This window comes from Sesamum indicum, linkage group LG2, assembly GCF_026168435.1.
Source record: "Sesamum indicum cultivar Baizhima isolate 11 linkage group LG2, ASM2616843v1, whole genome shotgun sequence".
Classification (NCBI taxonomy): Eukaryota; Viridiplantae; Streptophyta; class Magnoliopsida; order Lamiales; family Pedaliaceae; genus Sesamum; species Sesamum indicum.
In genome coordinates this window covers 5082202-5105152 of record NC_142658.1, presented here as the reverse complement: position 1 = coordinate 5105152, position 22951 = coordinate 5082202, and the positions used below count along the sequence as shown (strand labels likewise).

Below are 22951 nucleotides of genomic sequence, written 5' to 3'. Positions count from 1 at the left end.
ACCTTGGAACTTATAACTCACTCAAATTTCTCGTTGCTCGGCCATGAGGGCTTATTTATATAAGATTAAATGCAGTTTATCCGGCCCCTGTTATATATATGAAAAAAATTAATAAATTACTCATTGTATTTTAAAAAATAAATTAAATTACCCCTATCTAAACCATTGTTAGGGAGATAATTTACTTTATTTTATCATTCATTTTACTCCTATTTATATATATATAGTTATCATAAAAATAGTTTGACCGGAAAAATAAGTTGTTTATTTATATATACGAAAAAGAAATATATTTAATTAATTAGCGTGGTCGGCCTGGCCTGCAGGTCCAATCTTAACTTCCTGTCGTGACCAAATCACAAAGTGTCTGCTAGCTTACGCCACAATTATTTATTTTTCGAGCACTGCAATTATATTTATTTAATTAATTAATTTATAGTTTATATGTAGTTAGAACAGTTGACATTGGGTGCTTAAATTATATATGTTATCTTGTTTCACACCTCGAACTTCGTTAAAAGTGGATTCAACTGTTATTAACTGCCCCTTTAATTTAATTCCTATTAATTAAACCGGTTAATCAATATTTTCATTAATTAATTAGTTAAGATCAATATATAGGGTAGTTAACTTAATTTAATTATAGGCTTAATCAAACAGTAGGGTAATTAATGTTTTTTGTTTTTTTTTTATTTCAAATTTTTTTAGTGAATCAAATACAATTATATCGTGAATTTTTCAATTATCAACAATAAATATTTATCAATTATGTGTAGATTTAATAATTATTATTACAGTAAATCAACTACTACTATTAAAATAGATAAATACTCACACACTGGAAAGAACTCGAAAATTAATTAAAATTGGTCACTCAAAATATATATTAAGTGACGATAATTCTGATTTAATTTGTCACAATAGAATTATTAGTAATAAGAAGTGGTTGTAAACTTGTCATGTAGACAATTAGTGATATTTTTTTGTAGTAATTAATAAGAGAAATATGTATATATATTTCTATATATATAGTGGCCATTGATATATCATTCTGTGTAGGTATATATGTCTAGTTAATTTTCAAGAAGAGCAATAAGTATGGATCATCATTAATTTTGAACATGAATTCTAAATCATGAAATAGTAGTAGATTAATAATGTCTTGTCCGCATTTGACAACACTGCCTGAAGATTAAATACCCTCCGATCCAACATAAACTAAAAATGAATGACACCTGATCAGATATATATTAATTTCACTCTGCAAAATTCCAAAGAAATCATCATCAGTATATTATACTATTATGATCATCTACATATATATACATTAATTAGTATGATCAAAATACCATGTTCTTGCAACGAATATATACCTATTGGGAGTGGAGGATGATGATGAGTATGATCTTGAAGGTTAGGGTGTGTGGGTTGGAGGCGATACGACGAGTGTGTGACTGTGTGGAGAGGCAGATTTCCCAGCTGAAGATCATCTCCAAAAAATGGCAACTGCTGATGGTTCTGCAGCAATGGCTGCTGCTGCTCCACTAACTTCAGTTCCGTCATCGCCATCGCCTGCTGCTGCTGTTGTTGTTCCAGTTCTGCTTGCTTCTGTATCTGATTGCTCATCAGCTAATCCATCATTTTCATAATTTAGAATAATTAATCAACCTTCAGAATTTCCATTAATGTATATAAGTAAGTACTCATCAGAAGAAAATAATTGATTACCCAATGGTACATTTCTTGGTTTTCTTTCTCCAGCAGTACTTCCTGAATTAATACATTAATACATTTTAGTCAAAAAAGAAAAAAGATTCAACTTAATTAATTACAAAAATAAATAATTAAGGAGGGATTAATTAATTAATTAACATTGCACGTACCGTCCTCTTCAGATTTTCCAGTTGCTCATGAAGAAGCTGAAACTAAAATACGAAAAATCCCCATGATTTATAATTAATTATGGAAAATATATATATAGAAATTGTTAGTGTGTGTGAATTTAGTTATATTCTGAAGAATTAAACACGTATTAATTAGTTACCTTTCGAGCCCGGACCTTGTGGACTGAGTGTTCAAGCTGCTGTTCGAGTTGAGTCAGCTCCTCAAACTGTACACTGCTCAAATCATCCCCTTTGTACCTCTGAAGGCTCAGCTGAAGATTCAGGGTTTCGTTTTTCATTCTTGTCAACTCTTTGTACACTTGCTCCTGGAATTTAATTACAACTAACTACTGTGTCAGAAAATCAAAATGCAAATTAAGGCTGTTATTGTAATATATATATACACACACACACATGCATGGAGGGAGATTGAGATGGATTTATTTACGTTGTATGGCGGTGGTCCTACACGGTTGTTGTGATCGGGGATAGTAACCCCCTTAGCCTTCACATACCTCTCTATAATCTGCTTCATGCTGTCATGAGAATAAGAGAAAATATATAAGCATCCATGACCGATAAAAGAGAGCTCCAGAAAGCTGGATATATGCAAACTATTTGAAGTTTTTTTCTTGAAATTAATTAAAACATCACTGCTAGGCTAATGATAGACCAGAATTTCCTCTTGAAACCTTGTCCATGGTGATAGGGACTCATGTTTTCTGGGATGTGGATGATCATTCATGTGTTCTAAACAATACATTGAAACATAGTTATCTTCACACATGTACCTTGATTTGACATATGTTGAAGAATTTCAGAAAAAAAGCCTTGGAACTAAAGAAGTCAGAAATCTAGACATGTTTGAAACTATCTTGAATTGATGGATTTGACGTTACGGGATTGCAAGTTTTTTGAATAATTTTGAATTCAAAATATATTTCCAACTCTAAATTTGAACATTATGCATTTCATATTATCTTCTTCCCTCAAATCCAAATCCATCAATTCGAGCAGCAGCATAAAAAGATTGGGTCAAGGGAGTGATGAGGTTGGTCAAAATGAGAAATTGATGGTTTCTATATGATGAGTAGTGTAGGTCCAGAGTAATTGGTCAGATCTATCTGCTAAGCCTTACATATTATAATTACTAGCTTGTGTCAACATCCAGAGAAGGAATCAGAAAATTGATTAACTCCATAGCTACTATGAGAGATGAAAAAAGGGGACAATTAAAACCCTTGTGCATGTGTGTGACATGAAATTAAAACTTAGAATAAATCACAGGAAAATTATGTTTTGACTATCAAATCAAAGTCTAATTAATTCAAGAAACTGAACAAATTATCTATAATTACCTGAGTGGAGGGGTGCAGTACTCAGTCAACCTGCCCTTGCTGGAGAAGACAATGAGTCCAATTTGAGCATCACAGAGCACAGAAAGCTCATGAGTTTTCTTCATCAATCCAGCTCGTCGTTTTGAAAACGTCACTTGCCTGCTGGTGTTGTTCTCAATCCTCTTCACTTCAATCTTCCCTCTTCCCATAATTAATTATTATCGACTCCAATTAAAACTCTGCACAAAAATAGAGGTATAAAGAAGCTTCACTGAGGTTCAATTTTCTTGTTTAAGCCTAAAACAACCGACGAAACTGTACAAGAAATTAACAAATGATCCAGTATTAGAATGATGACAAGCTTACAGACAAGCAGATCATGTTTGGTAAAAAAGAAAATAACAAAAAAAAATTATCTTAATTTGAAGCTGCTGATGAGGTTGTGGAAGTAAGAAACTAACTATCATCACAATTGGAAAACTCATCAAGATTCATATATATATAGCAAATAGAAGCTGGAATGAAATGAACTTACTGCAGCACTCTGTGTAGAATTCTCAAACCGGAGTATGAAGAATTAGTAAGAGCAAAAAGAGAGAGAAAGAGAGAGAGAAAGGAAAAAAAGTTCTGGGGTTTAAACCTTGTTTGCCTTGTTCTTCTGTGCTCTCTTGTTGGTATTTAGGGTTTGGACAGAAGTGTACGTGTATTATAGGTGAATTCTAATTCCTAACTATATACTATGTTGTACGTACGTAATGCATGTAGACAAAACCTTAATTGCCTTCCCTTTTCAAGTTTAAATGTCTTAGATCAAGAATCATACATGATGAGAGACATGCATGCATGTATATGACAAAATGAATTTCTCCAAATATGATGAATTAATTAGCGTACGTACGTAGATGAAGGATTATTAAATGAAGAAAGTGATTGATGTATGAGGAATTCAGACATTAGGTGCTCCATCCCTCTCACTCACTTAATGCAAATGTAACAGTAGACAAAGAATATTTGTATGTAATATTAATGAATATTGTGAAGAGAGAGTTATACATACATATATATATATATATAGCAGTTTGAGTTTTTTGGGTGTAAAATTTTGCCAAGAAATGTGTGTGTCGTGCAATGTGTTTGAGGAAAGGGGTGAGTGGTACCAATACCATTGTTGTTGACGTATAACCACCACTCCCCCCTTTTTCCACTCTACCAAATATTCCTGAATTTTGCCATTTTTGGCTGCTGCCCAGAATTCAAGATTTTCCAGTTCAGGCAACTCCACAGACTTGGACCAAAACCCTTTTCATAAATATACCAGACCAGACAATTTCTCATCTCCACACCCCAACCCTAGGATTGATGTGAGAGACATCGATCAGACGGTCTGGATCGTATAAATTCAGTGATCACATTAACATAATATGATTTTCATCTGTCGGTATTTAATATAATAATAAAGATTATATAGTTTAATTTGTTTTTCCTCTTCCTTTTCCAGATACTTACAATTAATAGTCTGTGGAATTGATGAATCAATAAATTGATGGTCAGTTTCTGAAGGTGAGTGGACCAAAATTCTCAGTCATGATGATGTATTAAAAGCTGATATGATTATAATTCTTACTAGAAAAGGGAAACTGCACTTATATATATGGTGGCCCGGAGGCTTCACATGACTTTCCAGATTTTCTATTGGGCTTTCTTTTGAGAGATTCATCTACCTATTAGCTAGACCCCCCTCCCTAAAAAAAAAAAGGAAATATTATTGGGAAAATTGAAATTTTCAATAATGTATTAGTTTCTTTTTCTTTAGAAGAACATGAGGCAATTGATCTGTAAATTTGGAGGCTTCCACAAAAATATTTGTAAATCAGCTGGTCCATATAGTCTTTATTCTGTACATATTTACTGTAAGAGAAACTGGTAAACAGTGGAAGCATGAAATATTCCCAAATCCCTAACCAAAAAGCAAAAGATTTCATCAAAGATATGAACATATCACAATAAGCAAATGTGCAAAGACATGGTGAGTGATCAAAATTCAAAGGGTTGGTTTATTTTGGAATTTGAGAGCTACCTGCAACGTGATACTCTGCTTTTTATGGTACAAACATGGCTGCAGAATAGCCAAATATGAGATGAAGTTCGCATAACATTATATTAAGAACAAATGTTAGAAGGTAATCAGTAGAGATTTCTACAACGCCATCCACGGTTAAAAGCAAGCTCAAATCATCTCCGGTTCCCACGCCTCCAATTTTCACGTTGAAAGTTGCACGATATAGAGTTATCATACATCAGTGGGACAATGAATGATCATAGTAATGGGACAGCCAGTTAAGAATCAATGCAATTATTAAAATGTCCGAACAAGCGATTTACAGCAAACCTAAAAGCGATCTATATGCCCCCTTAGAGACAACAAAGCCATTTCTACCAATTATGAATTCTCTCTTCAATATTTCTGTGCTCCTCTTCACAGCTGAGCTAAAATCTAAATTAACAGGGTGAGGATCTGAATCACCTTTTAATTACAATGCAACAGCTGATGGGGTTAAAGACAGAACGGGTCATTCATTACATGCAGTGACCCATCTCAATACAAGTGAGGTAATCCACTATTATATACATTAAGCTCGACTTCTAGCAAAAACGCTGAATAGTGGAGGCCAGGAGCTCTTCAGCTAGCCTACTCCTAATATAAGACTTCATGTCAGCTGTTGACCATGTTAGACCCGACAATGATTACAAAATCACTGTTCTTAGATGAGTTACAAACAAAAATGAAATGTAAGGAAGAAAATCAAGAGAAATAGCTGTGCTATTAAATATATAGATGGTAGAACCTAATTCGCCATCATGTCAACTCAAGTTCTCAGAGCCTGAAGGTGCAGCAGGCTGAAGGTCTGATTTAGGGAGAGGAACAGCCATATGCTTATGGTGTCTATGCCTTTCTTCCACCTGCGAAACCTCAAGCTTGTCAAGGCGGTACTGAGCTTCAACAATCTCTGAATTAGGCTTCCTTTTTACTTTCTTTTTGGGCAATACATCCGTTGACACAGCATCAACAGGATTGCTACTGGAACTCCCCTTCAATCTTTCATGCTTCAGCTTGTCCACGTTTTGGGAGTTTGCAAGGGGAACGGGCATACGAGCTGCTGGAGATACGGCAGCACTCAGAACTGGCTTGCTCGTCAAAGGCAAAGCCTGGTCGCAGGACCCAGCCAACAATTTTTCATGAACAGGCAATGCCGGATTAACACTAACAGCTTCCCCCCTAGTAGTATTCTCTGTTTTTGGTGCTAACATCTTCTTCTTCATCTTCTCTTGATCCTAAGGGGAAAAAAAATGGGTGAGGGAAGAAAAGAAACCCTGCTAGAAACTCCATCATAAACCTGAAAAACCAATAGTTCGTGAAGACATAATAGACAAAACACCGCAAACCTTCCGTCGGCCAGATAAAGCCCTCCTCCTATCTTTTGATTTATATATTGCTCGTTTAATTCCATCAGTGTCCATGACTCCACTTGGCCACAATGCTGCAAGCTACACCATGAAAAAAGGCAAATGTAAAACTTTACTTAAATAGCCACTATAAAGGAATTGAATAATATTTGCTAGCCCGCCACAGCTACTACTTGACTGAACCACTGAAGGCAATTCAACAGAACACAACATGGAGAGAATCAAAAGAAAAAATATGAAAGAATGCCACCGTCCATGTCAATTCTGTATCAGTGGCCTTCACAAATGCAGGTGCACAGGTTTCAATTTCTCACATAATAGACTAATCAGAGGAACATGTGACAAAATACATGGGCACAGTCCGCAACTTTCCCATGTACACTAATGCGTGTATCCTCCACATAAACAATGGACCTATTAGTGTAACAATCAGACCATGCATATGCCACTTACCTCTTCATACAGCCTTCTGACCGGCGGCCCTAAATCTTCTTCAAGTTTCTGGAATGAAATTAGCAAGTTGGGTATATCAATACAACAATATTCATCAACCGGAAGTATGAAAAGCTAATATATTACCTCAACATAAAGGTCATATAAGTCGCAAATCTTATTTTCCAAAACATCATCCATGCTGTATTTTTGTCTGAATGTGTCTTTGCCTTGGGCACCTGCTTCTTGGAAATTGTCTGAATTTGTAGTTTGGTGCTCCACCTGCAAAGTGCAATAAATATTAGGTAACAAACTACAATTAGAAACATTAATCCTCAATATTCCACACAAGCACCAACTCTACTTGCATGGTGGAGAGCAATGATTGGTGCCTGCCATTGTTCATGATTAGTAAAGGAAAATCATTACGAGTCCATCCACAATGAATTAATCCCAGCTATGGGCACTAGAAGTAGTTGGAAATAGAAAGCATACTTTGGAATTAATATATGGAATCCGCTGTTTAACCATCTCCGCAATTTCTTGTTTTATCTTCTGCAGTCGATCATCCTTCTCTTGTTTAGCTGACAATCCTAAATTAGCCATGACTTTAAGATTTCTCTGAAAAAATAACACTTGATTAGCTCAGATGATGGTAAATTAATACATCTTACAACCATGTTTTCTTAATGGCCAACTGCCAAGAAAAATAATGAAGATGAGGAGGCAAAAGTAGACCCAAAAAGAAAAGGCAAGATCTAATGTCTTTGCAGGTAACTTCTCGAAGTGTCCAAATTAGCGCCCATCACACCATCCCAATCCACCAACCCCATAGAGACACCATAAAGCAAAAAATAAAAACTAATAACTAAAAGGAAAAAAGTTACGAAAATGAAACAGACAAAAAGCAAGAGGGGATTTGCTTTATTGGAAGGAAAGTTAAAGAAGATGCACTCTCCATGCACAAGCACTTTATAATTTCCCATTACAATGTTGTTTTGGTTGGATGGGTAACATGCAAAAGGATTTATTAAAGGATAAAGAGGAAAAACAGAAACTTTTGAACTAATATGACATGATACAACCGGCAATTATATAAGGCTTTGGAGATAACTGTGTCTCAATAAGACAGCCAACTCCTCAACCTTCGTTCCATTTCTTTTGTATTTCAGTAAGAAGTGAGATTGTCATCGCATCTCATTCGCATAGGAAACAAAAATTCACTACATAAATCCATCAAAATGCAAATCAAAATATGAAAATCACAGCAATTGAGAAGAGATACCAACTAGTTTTAAGGAGGGTGCATGTTACCACAGATATAGCCAATGTAACTACACATTTTGAAGTACTCCACCCATTTCATCAAGTATTTTGCCAAGTGTAAAAACAGAAACAGAAGACCAAGATCCTTTAATCCATAGGTATTTCAATAGGACTAAATGTGGATAATTCGTCCAAATGCATATAGACCCATAAATTTTCACCACAGTGTCTAGTTAACATTTTCTTGAAGAAGAATGCCAAGCTAACATAATTGCGAGCAGGCATGCATCCACTGATTGAATGAGATCCAAGCTAATATTATGAAAACAATCAAGTATTTCTACAAGAGTTACACAATGAAATGAGAAAAATAAATAGTAAGGTGATACTCCTGCAGCAGAAAAGAACTAGCAAAGAAACTATGTAAGTATTATAACTTAATGACAGATAGCCAACCAGCTCTATGGATCTATGCTAACTTCGAACAAATTACAGGACTTTTAGGTAGGATCCCATTAAACACATTTTATTGAAAGTCAACATAAATTTGCATTTAAGAAACAGAGAATTCAAAAGCCTCCAGTAGTTGGGTAGGCAACAAGAACTTAATAATATTCAAGTGATTCTTCAACTTGCAACATCAGATCCAATGTTAGACTATCCAATAATACCATTGCTTTCTTTCATGAGCTCACACCATGTTAGAGAGAAATCCAAAAAGTTCCCAGTGATCATAACAGATTTGCTTTGAAACAAAATTGCTAGCGAACTAAATTGCATCATTTGCGGTATTGAACAAATTATTCCCCAATCAAGCATCTACTTCTAAGCTAGGCTTCACAGAAGTGTTTCGTTTGGATTTTGATCTTAAAACATTTGGATTTTCTCTTGGCCAATATATAGTGGTCCCTCCTTCAAAATGTCTGTAATCACAAAAAATGATCACTTAAGATAGATGTCTAAATTCACTGTCAGCCTGTTTATAATCATTAAAGATATGATCAGATCTGTCTCACAAGCAACTATTCTAGGTCATGAGAAGTAATCACCAAAATTTTACAGGAAATGCAGATACATTATATTATGAATATAAACACCGCTGACAGCCCATTTACAACAGTCATTAACCAAAATAATATACGCATGAAAACATACACCATAGAAAGACAGGATTCTAAAAGGTGATGGTTGAAAGCATCAAAACCTGAGCAGGTGTTGGATTACAACAAAAAAACTAAAATACCTGCTCCCAAGAAGTTTAACATCTGAACCCTAGATTTCAAGAATCAGATGGCCCATTAATCAAGGAAAAAAATGGGGTCTCATCTTAGAAGCACCTGGCCTCTTCTATGCTTAGAGTTGGCAGGACAAGATTGGTAATCTATGAACAGCTATCAGCAAGCTTACAAATGAAGGAATCTACATGGAATATATAAGCACCGTGCCCTATGGCTTATAGTTGCGATGCCTTTACCACTATGAAGCAGATTCACTATCTCATACATAAAAATCCTAGAATTGTATTAGCTATTCTGCGGAAGGGGGGCAAAAGGTTGGTTACCCAGGGTATGATTTGCTTAATGATATCATATTTCATTATACATCATTCTCCCAAATTTATATGGTTCCAGTAAGTTGTTTACATTTGTTCCACAATTCCAAAAAATCTGCCAATATAGTACTATCAGCAGGAACCACGACCCACACATCCAAGACCAATAAAGCATCCATCAACCTTACTTCTGTATCAAAGAGTTAAAATAACACCAGCAGAAAAACAGAGGGATTTGGGCAGGAAATACAAAAGGTAAGAAAAGCAAAATAGAGATCATTCATATGTCAAATCTTGATCCGAAAGAGGAGATACCTTCAGTGTCCTAAGTTGCATTAAGTGGCCTAAAATGCTCATCAGACGACTGATTACATCCTTTGGTATTTTCCCATAGCTGGCTTGCTGCAGCCACCCCAAAAATAAAAAAGTTAACTTCTGTCAAAAACAGAGCCTAAAGAAAGCAAGAGAGTAATTAATCAAGCCGCAAGGAGAAAGATGAACTGATGGCATGTTATTAGTTGTGCAGTACCGCTAATCTAGCAACTTTAGCCAGCTTCTGCTTTATTTCTGGTGGCAATCTTCTTTTGACTGCCTGAGAAGAATTATCAGGATCCTGAACCTCTGTTGAAGGTGGTCTAGCTGATGGTTTTCAGATAGATGAGACAAAAAGTAAATTATCATGATAAAATTTATAGCATAGGAAGAAAAAAACTGCAATGGTAGTAAAATACATTCTGCAACTATCTTCTCTAACTCTCTAATGGCCTTGTCGAGCATTGCAATTTTCTGTCTAAAGTGAGATCCTTCTTTTCTTGGCATGAGGGGTACCTTCTGGACAAAATTATGTATAAGACCTCATTAGGGATATAATAGTAAATTGATAGCAGAACGGAAAACACAACAAGCATAATTCAAAACAGTTTTAAGTGCTTCTCTTTCTGCACAAATAAAAAGATAAGTAAAATATTGAGACATACATTTAGTAGCCGCCATATGTAGATTTCTACATGAGCATGTAAAAGAGTTGCATACATGTGATCTTTACATGCAAAATATATTAACCAATGTATAAACATGCTACTGAGAAACCAGTCACTGGACAGGTTAATTGTCAACCATTTTAGTATAACATTGTGTTTAACTCCTTAGCAATACTAGTGCTGATGAGATGGTCCCCTTCATTTAGAAATTTCTATCCGGCATTTTAAACCACGAAGAAAATCTCGCTGCACATCTAAAGTATTTCGGACTTCAAATGAAGTAAAAAAAACAACTGAACTCCTTCACCAGTACCATCCAGCTTGGTAAAGAACCCCATAGTCAATTATTAGATCTATTTTCTACATAATAGTTGTACAAAGAGTCACTTCTAATCCACAAGATATCGAAACCCTGCCTCGCCAGTTCATCCAGAAAGTTTCTTTGATACCATAACAACCCATGCAACATGGGTTCTGATAAAATGACACTAACTTACACACTTCAGGTAGCTCCTGCTATACAACATGATTTTGAACACTTAAGCTAAATCGGATCACTTCAAGGACAACAAATTGTAGGAGAGACAAACAGAAATGGAATACTGACCGTAATTTGAGAGTCCCTGCTTGCAGGGATATTAAGGTCAAATCTTTCAACAAGTCCACCTTTTTCTTTCCTTTGAATAGCTTGATCCAGCCCATCGACATTACTCAGTTGTTTCCCAGAATGAGATTTGCTTACATGTGAGCTTTTATCATTGGGCCTCTGAGCTAAGGTGTCGTCTTGAAGTTCACTGCTCTCTTTCCGGTGGTTATTATGGTTCTGTGATGAGATTACTCGAGTTCTCTGCTGGTCAGCATCCTTATCCTGCCTAATGCCATCAACACTTGATAATCCTAAAGGATCCACCATAATTTGGGTATCAACAGTTTTCTTCTTCAGTGAAACTTCAGCAGCATCTGTAGGAGAAGCTTCAAATAGCAGATCTGAGCGATGTACGCTTGGCAAGGCCACTATGTGTGACTGATTCATTGAGTTTCTTTCATTCGAGGATAATGCTTTTCTACCTTTATTCCCTATTTTCACATGTTTATTTGGATTATGCCCATCGTCCATCCCAACTTGACCTTTTGTAACATCTTTGCGTCTCCTTTTCTTCGGCTGTTGGTTTGTGGATATGGTAGGTTCCCTGCAACAAAGTGAAGTAAGTCCTTAGGAAGGTCAAAACCTTGAGTCAACTGATAATCAAAATATCGAAAAACAGCTTGTCCTGAAACAAGGAAATTAAAGTTTCCATAGTGATGCAAGTTGCATATATGCAGTTATAAATGCAAATTCTAAGTGTATGCAACATACAAGATTTGTAAATTTGAGCATTCTAGGATTTCAAAAGCAAGTAGTCCGGAAAAGAATTAACTTTCATACAACAACGATTGCTAGCACCAATCACATCTCGTATTTACGATTCACTAATTATTCTTTATCTTGCATCACAAAATTTGAACACTTCTTCCTACTAGCTCCATATGCCCTTTGTGTATTCATCTATTCACTGTTTAATGCAACTGGAAAGCTCTCACAAGAGAAGTCCTCACAAAACGAAAGTAGTAAAGCAATATATATTTTTTATTTCATTGTAATTACTACATAAGAAAATTGATATTGAAGTACTAATTGCTTCTTTTCCTATCTCCATTTCAAAGTCTCGCACATGAAAGAATCTTGCCGTTGGTCTTAAAATGATTGGACGCTACATCCATGCATAAATAGATGCCAAGAAACATAATGGATTCATCTCACTAGGTTTCTATAGTCAACTACAAGAGATGCTAGTGTATAATGTTATCTATCAAAGTGGCAAAGCTAAATCAAGACAAAACTCACATTCGCTCCAACTTCCCACGATTAACAAAAAACCCATCATGTTTTATAGCCGAGTTATCAACCTGGAAATAGTCGTCCTGCACAGAAGGAAAATTTATTTGCTGACTAATCATGTAAATACCAAACATGAAGAGAAAAATAATTAGATTGCACAATGGAATGCAAGCGATGAAGAAACAGCACCCACCAACTCAGTATCATCAATGAAGGAATCCTCTGTATCATACTCATCATCATCGGGCACATCATCCAGAGGAACATCTTCCTCTTCACTACTTCCATGACCCTACAAATTTCACTCATCACATAAACAAAATCATGCTATTGAACATTGAATCATAACCACCAATCAATAGTCTATGTAAGCAATTAATAAGCATATTTCACCACCACACCACAAAACATTAAATCTGTAATGTGTGCCTCTCTTTGCAGTGTACTTAACATGAATCTTTCAAGTGCATATATTCACTAACCAAAGAAGTAGTAAAAGTTCAACCTAACATGATAAAGTAAAAATAAAAATCCAACATTATCATAATTGCACCAAATAATCAGCAACAATCAAACGAAATTAACAATCACTGATATTTTACACATGGATGAAATATTAAATTTGTAAGCACTACTCCATCTTTAAGATGTAACTAGTACGCTTCTTCCAGAACTGCACATTCACGTACAAACCATCAATAGATTTTAAAATTCAAACTAAACCAATAAATTACCAATAAACTCAGTAATCCAACGAAACATACCGCATACATTCGCTCGATTTTCTCAATCACGGTGCTCAAACGGTTTGTCCCGGCCTGACCTTGCGGATCCTTTGCTTCATTCTCTTCCGGCTGCTTCAAAGAAGCCACCGTAGGAGGCGGAAGCGGTGGCTGAGAAACCGGCTGCTGGTAGGCTTCCGAAGATGGGCAAGAGGCTGATGGGCCAGACCCACTGACCTTACTCGAGGTGGCTTCCCTGAGAAGCTTTTTCCACGAAACTATTGTCGTCTCACCAGGGCGCAGTTCCACCGTGAACCGAAGACGGCCGCCGGCGGACTCGAATGAAGACATTGGCCTCGACCCGGAACCCGGATTGGGCCCGCCGCCTTCTGCCATTAATTCAGTGTAGTTGTCAATTAATTTATTTAAGGGCTAGAGATTTGAAGAAAATAGAGGGAAAATTTGGGGGAAAAACCCTAAGAGTGTAAGAGTGATCAAAGAAGGGGAAGATGCGAGAGGGATTTCTATTTTACTTTTTTTATTTTTCTGTAACGGCTGAATTGGAAAGGTAGGAGTGATTAAAGATTCACTAAAATATCAATAATATTGTGATTGGATTCGTATAATATTGTGATTTGGGTTTTAAAACCAAAAATTTATTTTTGATTATTTTTGAATTTATTTCATATTGAATTATTTAAAATTTAAATCAGATATTCATAATCAGATTAATTCATCAAAAAAAAGTTGCAGTTTCTAGATAAATTAGTATTTATGGGAATACTTATTCCTTATCTCCTTCATGCTTTTAGCTATTCCCGTTAATTAGGGAATAATTTTTTTTTAATAATTTAATACACTAAATAAATATAAAAATACCTAAAACTTATATAAAATATTATATTAAAACTATTAATATATATTTAATATTTTTTATTATTTTTAAATTTTATTGAATTAAATACTTTTACTAAATTATTATTTTATTTAAATATATTTTAATATTTATTTATAAAATATACTAAATAAATATAAAAAATACTTCAAAATTGTATCAATTTTTTTAACTTAAATAAATATTATATTTAAATCAAATATTATATATTTTTTATTATTTTACTTAATTTTTGTTTATCTCTCTTCTTTCCGGTGATGAAATTGGGAAAGCTTGGCCTCATTGGAATTATCTGGATGAGAGGAGTCGAACGGTGGCATATATACCCTTCTTTTTTAATTCTGCTCTCCTTTTTTTTGTTTTTTTTAATTATTATATATTAATATTTATATTTTCAATATATATATGTAGAATTATTTATATACAAGATAATACATTGCGCAAGATTATACATATTATATCTATAATTTGATATGTAATATCAACTTTTTTATAAGATTCAAATGAACGTATATTTCCATCTTTTCATAATTTTTACCTAAATAATAATTATTATAGTGAGTTTTTTTTTTTTTAACAAAAAAATATGTAACGTGTTATATATTATTGCGTTGGTGCAAAAAAATATTGTCTTCTGTCACTATCGTAATAATGCACAGAAGCAGAACACAGCAGCTTGAACGATGATGAACAGCAACCTGGAGACTTAAGGATGGTAGAAGTTGCTGAAGCTGGCGTATTGACACTAACAACTTTGCAAGTGAAAGAACGCTTTATCACATTGTTGTATTTTTCATTCTTTAAGAGTTGTTATTAGAATTTGTACGCCTTACTTAGTGAAATAGCAACTTTTAGTCTACTAGCCGTTGAGAGGTTGTTGTGAAACTGCTTCTTCCTTCTTCCCTATATGCATCAGACTTTGGTGAGATACAGCCACAGGGGGAATGAAATTGATTTCTTCAATCATCAAGTTACAACTTCTTTTCTGTTCTTCTTCTTATTGACACTTTTTCTTCTACCAAAAATTGTTGAATGCAAGAATTCAATTAGTCCCAGAGGACGAATTCAACTGGAAATCGAAAGATTCAAGATTCAGGTATATATGTGGCTGGTATTCTTTTGGGGTTTCTTGAAAATTTTCCGTTAACCGCCGTGTGTGGTTTTGAATTTTTTCTTGAAGTTTTGCGTGGAGATTCCACCATTCTTTGGCTTTTAATTCCTTATATTACTCGCGTCTTGCTTTTTAGGGAGGTCTCGAATATGAACCCACTTTCTTGTTTTTAGTTCTGTTATGTAGGGTTTGCAATTGCGAGTACATTGTGCCGCATGGTTTCTTGGTCTGATGAAATAACCGGTTCCCTTTTTTTGTTTAGTTTTTTTTTTCCCATGTTTTCTTGTGGAGACGTTAAATCTTGGAAATATCCACAAACGAATTGGTGTTGTTTACAATACTTTACGCTATTATCTCTAGTTTTCCTTTGAAAGGATGTTCACTGTCGTTTCTGCTTTTCATTTCCCTGTTTTCACAAATTGTTGTGAATTCGATATGGTTTTTTCTTCTCTTTTTGGTTGCAGTGCATTAAATATGATATTGCTGGTGCCTTGTGGTTCTATTACAGAAATGACGGAAATATTCTAGTGTTTTCTATTGTCAGGCTCCAGTGCCTCTACAACTTTTGGGAAAAATGAAGAAGATGGCACTTCCATTGTACCCCCAGGTGACTAATTACCTTAGTTTATATTTTTCAATCATTCTTAAAGCTTATCATATGTATCTGATTAATAATGTGTGAATACAATTGAATTGTACATTTTGCACTTGTTCTTGCAATCATGTATCTGACGTTTTGCCAATTTCACTTATTCTTAATGCTAATCAATGGTTAGGCTAGCACTAAAACCATGTTCTATGGGCCGACTGCCATTGAGGGATGAAGTTGGCTCTTGGCAAATTTGTTAGATTATATATAGCTCTCGAAATGATTTTATGTCTGAGGAATTTCAGTCCTCCACCTGTGATTTTTCATGGTCATCGAGGTCTTGTTTTCTATGTACTTGATTATATAGACATGTTTTAGCCTTTTGTCTGAGTTATCCATTAATCCAGTGGACATAAATCATGTTCGATTTTAGATTGATCATACCTTAACAGGAAAATTGATCTGAGAATCATCTACCTCTTGTCCCTTTTGCTTGTCCTTTGGCTTTTAGTCATCAGACAGCTTTTGCCATCTAACTGAAGTGAAGTTTTTATTTGCAGGATTATTGAGAATGATTTTTTCAAGCAAGACTGGAGGATTATGGGAACAGTTGATATATTTCAGTATATATTCATCAAGTGGACACTTTGTTTTCTTATTGGAGTTAAGTCTCCTTGGGTTCCTCAACAACCTTGCCATCGAAAATATAGCTGGTGTGAAGTTTGTTATAACCTCCATTATGATGTTGGCTAGAAAGTAAGAAAAACTCTTGTTTTTTAAGTTCACATGCTTCTGAAATATGTTTATCTTGTTGAGCTTCAGTTAAACCTTCTTGGTCTACGGTTATTGATTTCTTCATCATGCCTTTTTATATGCATATTATTTAGCATTACTAATTGCTCCATTTTTGTAGGTCTGTAGACTGAACTGAAAGGAAAAGGTCTATTTCATATTTGGTTGAGTTCTTTGATTCTGTTATTTAGCTCAGATCTAGACTGATGTCCCAACCTAGGGATTGCTACATTTTCTTCCCTACTCCCTTGTCTCCTTGCCCAATTTTGTTGTGATGTGGTATGTGTGTGTAATATTTATCAAGTTTAAATGTGTGGACAGGTTTGTTGTTGCTTTCATCGTCTTTGCTTCTTCAAATCTTGGCTTGACATTTTTATGAAGTTTGGTCACTGGTTTGGTAGCACCAAAGGCTGTTGGTTCAGGTATACCAGAGGTTAAGGCTTACCTGAATGGTGTAGACGCACCTGCAATATTTTCGTTTTGAACTGTGGTTGTCAAGGTATTTTAGAATTTTGTTGAATTGTTTTCTCTCAACATATATATATGTATAGGTATATAGATATATATTATATAAGATCTGTATATATGCATGTAGATCCTTTTGTCTACTCATATAGATTTATTTATTGTAGCACCCCATTCGCTACAAGGGCTATATCTACCCTAAACGTCATACTTATAATAATCCATGTGTTTATATATATAAATGCACATAATCATCTAATCGATATGCATACGTAATCACAACGTCATAATGACATAGTCAACCCACAACATCACATATATACAAATCAAACACCACAGGTGATCCACCACAGTTGATCTCTACGCCTATGTTCTCTTTATACAAACAAAATAAGATTTGTACTCTAGATGACAAAGAGAAGAAAACAGCATACTGGCCCGACCTGCCTGAGTATAGTGCGTAGACCTATTTTTCAACAGTCAGACACCTCAAAGTCCACTCATGAAAGAAAATGTCAACAGAGGGATGAACCTGCCGCTCAGTAAGTAAATAATCATCCCTATCTATATATGTATATCAAACACAGCCCAAATAGGACAAGTAGGCAACATGCATGGGTTACAGTCAATTTAACTCCAACATAATCAATTGTAGTACACCACATAGCTATCTCACAATAAAATAATCAATTAAACTTCCTTTTTCCTAGTTTGCTTACCAGAAGGTGCTATCGTGTTTTTTTCCGTCAACTCAAGCTCACCGTTATATAAATTTAAGTGAATCCCCTTGGCAGTCGGCTCATCAATCTCATTTCGCATCATAGCTCTTTCAATTCGCATCATTGCTCTTTTATTTCGCATCATAGCTCTTTCCACATCACATCTTTTTCATATCGCATCAAAGCTCTTTTCATTTCATTTCTTTCTCATATCGCATCAAAGCTCTTTTCATTTTATTTCGCCTTATAGGCTTTTCAACACGTCAAGGGGTATTCACGCCAAAATATATATTCAATTTCCATCACTCCCTCATTTCCACATATCACCATTCTTGTAAGTAACTAGTAACGTAAAACAATATATCATTACATTCTCATTTTCAGACACCCATAACACAACATACAACAAACATGATATTTCAACGTGTCTTCGCATTCCATGTACACAGTATCGTCAATCAAATCAAATCATTCACCATGCATATATTTTCAAATAAAACAATATCAGCATGAACCACAAATAAAGAGAACATATATAGATAATACTAATTATTTACTTACCTCAATCTCACAACGTTTATTTCTACTCAATCGCTCATTGTCAGTCCTTTCACCTCACCCCCGTATCCTATAATGATTTATACCATACACAATTAATATATCGAGAATATCGTAATTTGTTTAAAATATAATATTGAATATCATTTGTACAATTTCTAATAATTCTTTAATATTTCATTTCTATCGAAATACAAATCTTCATTTTTCCTCTTTATTAACATACCATTTATTAAATATAATTTTCGGAATATTTTTATAAATTTTCTATTAATTTCTCGTTATTATACACTTTAATTGAACAATAATATATATAATTGCGTATTTGGTTAATAATTCCGATGGAATTATATAAATTAACTATAGTAATATTCAAATCTAATAAATTTAACAATCTAATCGACCAACAATATCATTTTTATATCCAATTTGATATTTAATTCGACACTATTTTAAATAGTCAAACTCGTAAAATATTCCGATTAAATGGTACATCGCTTAGTATAAACAACATTTAATAAACGGACTAATTAAATAATATAATTATATAACTTAATAAAGAAATAAATCTAAAATCCGTACCTGCTTCCTCCGTAATTGTGCTCGTCAGTGTGTGTAATTTGTTTGTCTAATATGCCAATAAGTTTCAATTTAATATATATATATTTAGTGAGTGGTGAGGCGGTGGGCCTTTCCCTTAATTCATATATATATATATAATATTATATCACTAATAAAATACATATATATATTATATTACTTACTAATATATATATATATATTATTTACATATATATATAATATTATTATTATTTTATTTATTTAATTAAACTTTTCTCAAAATACAATTTACGTCCTTCTTAATTTTCTTAATTAATATAAATTGTCCGAAAATATTATAACGAACTCCAATTTAATTCATTCAAGTGTTATTATATTCCAATTATGACCTATAATTTATTTACTAATTAACTAAATTTCATAAAAATTTATCAATTAATCCCCCAATTATATATTATTATTTTTGGGGCGTCACAATTCTCCCCTCCTAATAAAAAATTTTGTCCTCGAAATTTAACTAACTTACCGGCTCAGGGAATAAATAGGGGTATTTTTCTCTCATGTTCTCCTCAACTTCCCAAGTGGCTTCCCTTGGAGAGTGATGACTCCACTTGACCTTCACCATTGATATTTCTTTATTTCTCAATTTCTTTATACTCCGGTCCAGAATTTCTGTTGGCTCTTCTACATATGTCAACCCCTCTGATATCTGTATATCTGGCTCATGCAAAATATGACTAGGATCGGATCGGTATCGCCGTAGCATAGAAACGTGAAACACGTCATGTATCTGCGATAATTCTGTCGGTAATGCTAACCGGTATGCTAGTGGTCCAACTCGCTCCAGAATTTCATATGCCCCAATATATCGCGGACTCAGCTTTCCCTGCTTCCCGAATCTCAATATTCCTCTCCATGGTGATACTTTTAGAAAGACTTTTTCCCCTACTTCGTATTCCATCTCTCTACGATGCTTATCGACGTAACTCTTCTGTCGATCCTGTGCTGCTTTCAAACACTTTTTAATTATTTTTATCTTGTCGACTGTTTCTTGAACTAATTCTGGCCCTTCAAGCTGTCTCAATCCCTCAATATCCCAACAGATCGGACTTCGGCATTTTCTTCCATACAAAGCTTCATATGGAGCCATACCAATACTGGAATGAAAACTATTATTATAAGCAAATTCCATCAGTGGTAGATAATCATCCCAGTTTCCTTTGAATTCAATTACGCAGGCTCTCATCATATCTTCCAATGTTTGAATCGTTCTTTCTGACTGTCCATCCGTCTGAGGGTGAAACGCTGTACTGAAATGCAATTTTGTACCTAGCGCCGTTTGCAAGCTTCCCCAAAAATGAGAAGTAAATCGAGGATCTCTATCAGAAACTATAGAGGTAGGAATGCCATGTAATCTCACAATCTCTGAAACATATAATTCGGCGAGCTTATCCAAGGAATCATTTTGATAGATTGGCAAGAAATGTGCAGATTTAGTCAATCTGTCAACAATCACCCAAATAGCATCATGTCTTCTGAACGTACGTGGTAACCCAATGAAAAAATCCATAGTAATCTTTTCCCACTTCCATTCAGGTATAGTCAAAGGATGAAGTTTACCAGCTGGTGCTTGGTGTTCTGCTTTTACCTGCTGACAAGTTAAACATTTTGCTACGAACTCTGCCACATTTTTCTTCATTGTTGGCCACCAGTAATAAGGTCTCAAATCCCGATACATCTTGGTACTGCCAGGATGCATAGCATATGGTGCGTAGTGCGCCTCGTGCATAATTTCCATGCTCAACTCCTCTACATTCGGCACGCATATACGTTTTCCATTGAACAATGTACCATTTTCTTGAATTATAAATTGATCGCTCTTTCCTTTTTGCACCTTAGCTTTCATCCTCTGTAGATATGGATTTTTAGCCTGCGCATCTTTAATTTTATCCTTGAGGGAGGGCATCACTTGTATCGTAGCCAGTAGAATATCACCACCAATGCCAAAGTGTACATCCATAGCTCTGAGGGCAGTCAAATACTCCATGTTATAGCAGATCATACCCGCAAGTTGGTCCAACGTCTTTCTACTCAAAGCATCTACTACAATGTTTGCCTTCCCAGGATGATAGTCAATGGTGCAGTCATAATCTTTCAAAAGCTCCATCCACCTTCTTTGCCTCAAATTCAATTCTTTCTGTGTTGGGATATACTTTAGATTTTTGTGATCTGTAAATATTTGAAACGTCTCCTCGTGTAAGTAATGCCTCCAGATCTTCAATGCATGTACTATGGCTGCTAACTCCAGATCATGGGTCGGATAGTTCATTTCGTGTGGCCTCAACTGCCTCGAAGCATAAGCTATAACTCTCCCATGCTGCATCAAAACACACCCAAGTGCTTGTCGTGAAGCGTCAGTAAATACCACATATCCTCCATCCCCAGACGGCAAAGCAAGGATAGGTGTTGAAGTGAGTCTCTTCTTCAACTCCTCAAAACTCTGAGCACATTTGTCATTCCAATTAAATGGTGCATTCTTCTTCAACAAGTTCGTCAGAGGTTTTGCGATTATAGAGAAGTCCTTTACAAATCTTCTATAATAACCAGCCAATCCCAGAAAACTCCGGATCTCCGACACATTTTTAGGTGGCTCCCATTCTAAAATAGCTTTAACTTTTGCTGGATCAGGTTGTACCCCTTCTTTAGAAACAACGTGCCCCAAAAAAGCAATTTTCTCCATTCAAAACTCACATTTGCTGAATTTACCATACAACTGTTTCTCTCTCAGGATCTGTAAAATTGTCCGTAAATATTGTTCATGTTCCTCGGGACTACTCGAATATATCAAAATATCATCAATAAACACAATCACAAATTGATCAAGGAATGGTTATAACGTCTTGTTCATCAGAGCCATGAAAGCTGCAGGGGCATTCGTCAATCCAAATGGCATAACGACAAATTCATAGTGGCCATACCTGGTCCTGAAAGCTGTCTTTGGGATCGAATCTTCCTCAATCCGTAGTTGCCAATATCCTGACCTCAAATCAATTTTAGAGAAAACAGTGGCACCTTTTAGCTGATCAAGCAGATCGTCAATCTGTGGCAGAGGATACTTGTTCTTGATTGTGATTTGGTTCAGCTGTCTATAATCGACATATAATCTCATACTCCCATCCTTCTTCTTTACAAATAATACTGGTGCTCCCCATGGTGAAATACTAGGTCGGCTGAACCCTTTATCCAATAGTTCTTCTAACTGCTTCTTCAATTCTTTCAATTCTGACGGAGCCATTCTATACGGTGCAATTGAAATAGGTGCCGCCCCAGGAATAGTATCTATTTCAAAGTCTACTTCTCGATGAGGTGGTAGTCCAGGTAATTCATCAAGAAAAACATCAGGAAATTCCCTCACCACTGGAACGTCTAATACACCCGAACTAACTTTCATGGTATCATGCACACTAGCTAGGTACGCCTCACACCCTTCTTTAATTAGATTAAAAGCGGTCACAGCAGAAATTAAGCAGTTAGGTATCACTTTTCTTTCCCCCACTATAACCGTCTTCATCTGCCCATTGACTTCAACCATCACCTCTTTTGTTTGACAATCCACTAGAGCATGATTACTAGCTAACCAGTCCATCCCCAGGATGACAAATTCCCTAAGGTCTATTACAACCAAATCTGCATATAAAGTAACACCCTCCACCACTACTGGCCAAGATCTCACCACCGTATTCAC

At 35.2% G+C, this 22951-nt stretch overlaps 3 protein-coding genes and 1 long non-coding RNA gene across 15 annotated transcripts; 1 reads left to right on the top strand and 3 right to left on the bottom strand.

The window, feature by feature from the left end:
• Positions 1–1038: 1038 nt before the first annotated feature.
• On the bottom strand, positions 1039–3979 carry TT16 (K-box region and MADS-box transcription factor family protein). Of its 3 annotated transcripts, none has more exons than XM_011103942.2 (8): positions 3861–3979; positions 3242–3459; positions 2332–2419; positions 2045–2209; positions 1884–1925; positions 1729–1770; positions 1374–1629; positions 1039–1261 (listed from the first exon to the last, which is right to left on the bottom strand). In XM_011103942.2, exons 2-8 carry the CDS (start codon positions 3427–3429, stop codon positions 1257–1259), a joined length of 786 nt encoding a protein of 261 aa, XP_011102244.1. In that variant the 5' UTR covers positions 3430–3459; positions 3861–3979; the 3' UTR covers positions 1039–1256. The 3 variants fall into 3 exon arrangements, with proteins under 3 accessions (XP_011102244.1, XP_011102237.1, XP_011102249.1); XM_011103935.2 differs by having other exon boundaries at positions 3756–3913; XM_011103947.2 differs by lacking the exon at positions 3861–3979 and adding an exon at positions 3587–3683.
• A 1702-nt stretch (positions 3980–5681) lies between these two features.
• On the bottom strand, positions 5682–14094 carry LOC105180235 (ubinuclein-1). Of its 5 annotated transcripts, XM_011103924.3 has the most exons (13): positions 13559–14093; positions 12988–13086; positions 12801–12877; positions 11984–12105; positions 11523–11875; positions 10667–10766; positions 10465–10574; positions 10251–10337; positions 7613–7738; positions 7265–7399; positions 7139–7186; positions 6665–6766; positions 5682–6553 (listed from the first exon to the last, which is right to left on the bottom strand). In XM_011103924.3, exons 1-13 carry the CDS (start codon positions 13910–13912, stop codon positions 6083–6085), a joined length of 2184 nt encoding a protein of 727 aa, XP_011102226.1. In that variant the 5' UTR covers positions 13913–14093; the 3' UTR covers positions 5682–6082. The 5 variants fall into 5 exon arrangements, with proteins under 5 accessions (XP_011102226.1, XP_011102211.1, XP_011102221.1 ...); XM_011103909.3 differs by having other exon boundaries at positions 11523–12105; positions 13559–14094; XM_011103919.3 differs by having other exon boundaries at positions 10667–10763; positions 11523–12105; positions 13559–14094.
• Positions 14095–15116: 1022 nt separating this feature from the next.
• Positions 15117–17487, top strand: LOC105180215 (uncharacterized). Of its 6 annotated transcripts, XM_011103898.3 has the most exons (5): positions 15234–15507; positions 16051–16129; positions 16672–16867; positions 17025–17051; positions 17225–17487. In XM_011103898.3, the coding sequence occupies exons 1-4, from the start codon at positions 15319–15321 to the stop codon at positions 17035–17037; spliced, it is 477 nt and encodes a 158-aa protein (XP_011102200.1). In that variant the 5' UTR covers positions 15234–15318; the 3' UTR covers positions 17038–17051; positions 17225–17487. The 6 variants fall into 6 exon arrangements, 1 of the variants encoding a protein (XP_011102200.1); XR_016063928.1 differs by having other exon boundaries at positions 15233–15507; positions 16067–16129; positions 16672–17051; XR_002286617.2 differs by lacking the exon at positions 17025–17051 and having other exon boundaries at positions 15239–15507; positions 16067–16129.
• Positions 17488–17616: 129 nt separating this feature from the next.
• Positions 17617–19270, bottom strand: LOC148789137 (uncharacterized). Its single transcript, XR_016063931.1, has 2 exons — positions 19228–19270; positions 17617–18715 (listed from the first exon to the last, which is right to left on the bottom strand). It is a non-coding gene; the product is annotated as an uncharacterized LOC148789137 (long non-coding RNA).
• Positions 19271–22951: the final 3681 nt, after the last annotated feature.